Source organism: Alosa alosa, chromosome 6, assembly GCF_017589495.1.
Source record: "Alosa alosa isolate M-15738 ecotype Scorff River chromosome 6, AALO_Geno_1.1, whole genome shotgun sequence".
NCBI classification, from domain to species: domain Eukaryota; kingdom Metazoa; phylum Chordata; class Actinopteri; order Clupeiformes; family Clupeidae; genus Alosa; species Alosa alosa.
Genome location: NC_063194.1, coordinates 6335520 through 6338019, shown reverse-complemented (window position 1 = coordinate 6338019; position 2500 = coordinate 6335520). Strand labels below are relative to the sequence as shown.

Below are 2500 nucleotides of genomic sequence, written 5' to 3'. Positions count from 1 at the left end.
TCATCCCTATGTTCCCCGGGTCCTATGTTCCCCGCTCGGGGTTAGGGTTAGGTTTTTTTTAAAAGGGTCCTATGTTCCCCAGTCCCATACAAAGTGGGGAACACAGGACCCGGGGAACATAGGTACGCTCCCATTTTATCTTATCATGATTTTCAAGAATCACAACTACGAGTTTTAATACAGTTTTTATAATGCTGCAAGGCTATTGTATATCTGACCTAGCAACAGTAACATAGGGCTGCGGGACTTGACAAAGGGTGAATGGTCGTGAGATTTACGTATCAATGGTAATAATGTGGACGCACAACGTATCTACCTTGAAACTGAAACAGTCTTTGTGGATGCGGAACAGATTTGTTCTTAAAATCCGTTTTTAAAACGAATACGCAATAGTGTCGACGTAGCCTTATTTTCTCTCCTCTCCTTCTTTCTGTTCAATCTTTTCAACATTATCTTGTTCTTTTTGTTAAGATGTACATGTCAGATTCCTCCCAACAGTTATGTTTTTTTTAATCATTTTTATTGTGTTGGGGGCACAACAAAGCTCAGTAGAAGTAGAGTGTGTGGACTCCACTTCTCTGACACAGAGCAGAACACTGACATTCAACAGAAATACACTCAATGCCCTGCATTACCTCAAACAGAAGCCATGTTTAAATTGGGTTTGCTGGCTCGATAGCTAACTAAGCAGTGAAAACCAAACCATACTGACATTGTGGTGAAGTTAGTTTCTCTCTCTCTCTCTCTCTCTCCCTCTCTCTTTCTCTCTGGCTGTGTGTGGGGGGGTGCGGGTGTGCATTTGTATGTGTTTGTGTGTGTGCATGCATGAGGGTGAATTTGTGTGTGTATGTACATTTCTATCTGTTTTTGAGGTGCATTGAGGGTTTTTCCTCTCCCGAGGTGTGAAACCCTTGTGCTTTACACATCACCAACCACAATGAGCAGTGTAAGCTTCATCAGTCCAAACACACTCTCTGCTAACCCTAACCCTAACCCTAACCCTAACACACATTCTACCAGTCCACACTCAGTCCTGTCTCAAATGACTCCACACACACGTTCTGTTCCCACCCTCTCATTCTCTCTCTCTTTCAACCAAACTCATGGACTGGAGTTTAAGACACAAGCGCACTTCTCTCCTTTAACTGGCATGTGTCTGAATGAAGAATGTGTTGCACTGATGCTACTAGATGTTATTATGTTATGAAGTTGATATGTGTTCTTCTCTTGTCTCCCCCATTTAGTAAAATGCTTTCATTATTTACTCATCATAGGTTTCTGTAATGGCATTCATTTGTAGAGGCTCTAAGGGATTCTTAGGCCTTAATTCTAAACTAAAGCATGTGTGCAACTGAACACATAACAAAGTTACTTTAAAACAAAAGATTGCAGAGCATATTGTTAGAGAGAGTTGGTGCATTTAAGTGTGGTGAACTTACGCCTCTCTTGTCATAAAACAGTCTGTAGTTCCTAATTTAGTCAGTAGAGATGTGTTTTACAGATACATATGCATAAAATAAAGTTTCTTTATTAGATCCTATTAGGTCTGTTTCGTATCCCCTATGCAGTGTGATTTTGCGCTCTGGTTGCTGGGGTAGTGTGCTCATTCTGCGTTCCACCATATTGCTGCAGCCCCCCTGCACCACACTTATCTCTCGCATCTCCTTTAGTCAGACTGAGCCGCACCACAGAGCTTTGGCTCTAAACAACTGATACTTTGGCCCGTATCTGTTATATGTCACCAGTCTGCTCCCTTGTCAGTCTATGTTGTGTGAGTGTGTGTTTATGCTGTGTGTGTGTGTGTGTGTGTGTGTGTGTGTGCCTGTGTGTGTGTTTGTGTGTATGTGTGTATGTGTATGTGTGTGAGTGTTCCCTCATATACTGACCATGTGTATTATCTCTGTCTCCTCCTCTGACAGACACGGTCCAGGAGCTTCAGCTGGAGCTGGAGGCGCCCGCTCAGATGGAGGAGAGGGAGAGGGAGGTGGAGAGGGAGGTGGAGGACTACAAGAGGGGAGAGGAGGAGATGGAGCAGGAGCAGCAGCAGCAGCCTCCACTCGCCCTGACCGAGAGTGGCCTCCCGGGCATCATCAAGGGCAAAGACCTGTTCGGCTACGTGGGCATCGAGGCCGTGCTGGACCAGATGAGGCGCAAGACCATGAAGGCCGGCTTCGAGTTCAACATCATGGTCGTCGGTGAGTTGGCCCCCCTGGAGGGTGAGGGTAGGGGACGGGAAACGCACACAGGCTTATGGCACACACTTAATCACACACATTTTATGTAGGGCCAGACGGACGGTTGTCGTAAATCCTCTTTAGGTTTGCTTGAAGGTTGAGGGTCAGGTCAGGTCAACAACTTCTGCCTATTCCTATGAAGATGTACTATTGAGCATTTCCCCAGTATTTAGGCCCGTACTACTACTAAGTAGGAAATGGCAGTCATTTATTTTCTGTGTCAGTAAGTCAGTAATCGATGTGAGGCGAAAGCCAAGGGTGGCTTA

At 45.1% G+C, this 2500-nt stretch overlaps 1 protein-coding gene across 5 annotated transcripts in view; it reads left to right on the top strand.

Annotated features, from left to right (window-relative positions):
- The window catches only part of septin12 (septin 12), an 89725-nt gene that overhangs the window by 59550 nt on the left and 27675 nt on the right, over window positions 1-2500 (top strand). For all 5 annotated transcript variants that reach the window (XM_048246400.1, XM_048246403.1, XM_048246402.1 and 2 more), the window contains one exon: window positions 1920-2195. In XM_048246400.1, coding sequence (XP_048102357.1) covers window positions 1920-2195 — 276 coding nt within the window. The remainder of the gene's footprint in view (window positions 1-1919; window positions 2196-2500) is intronic.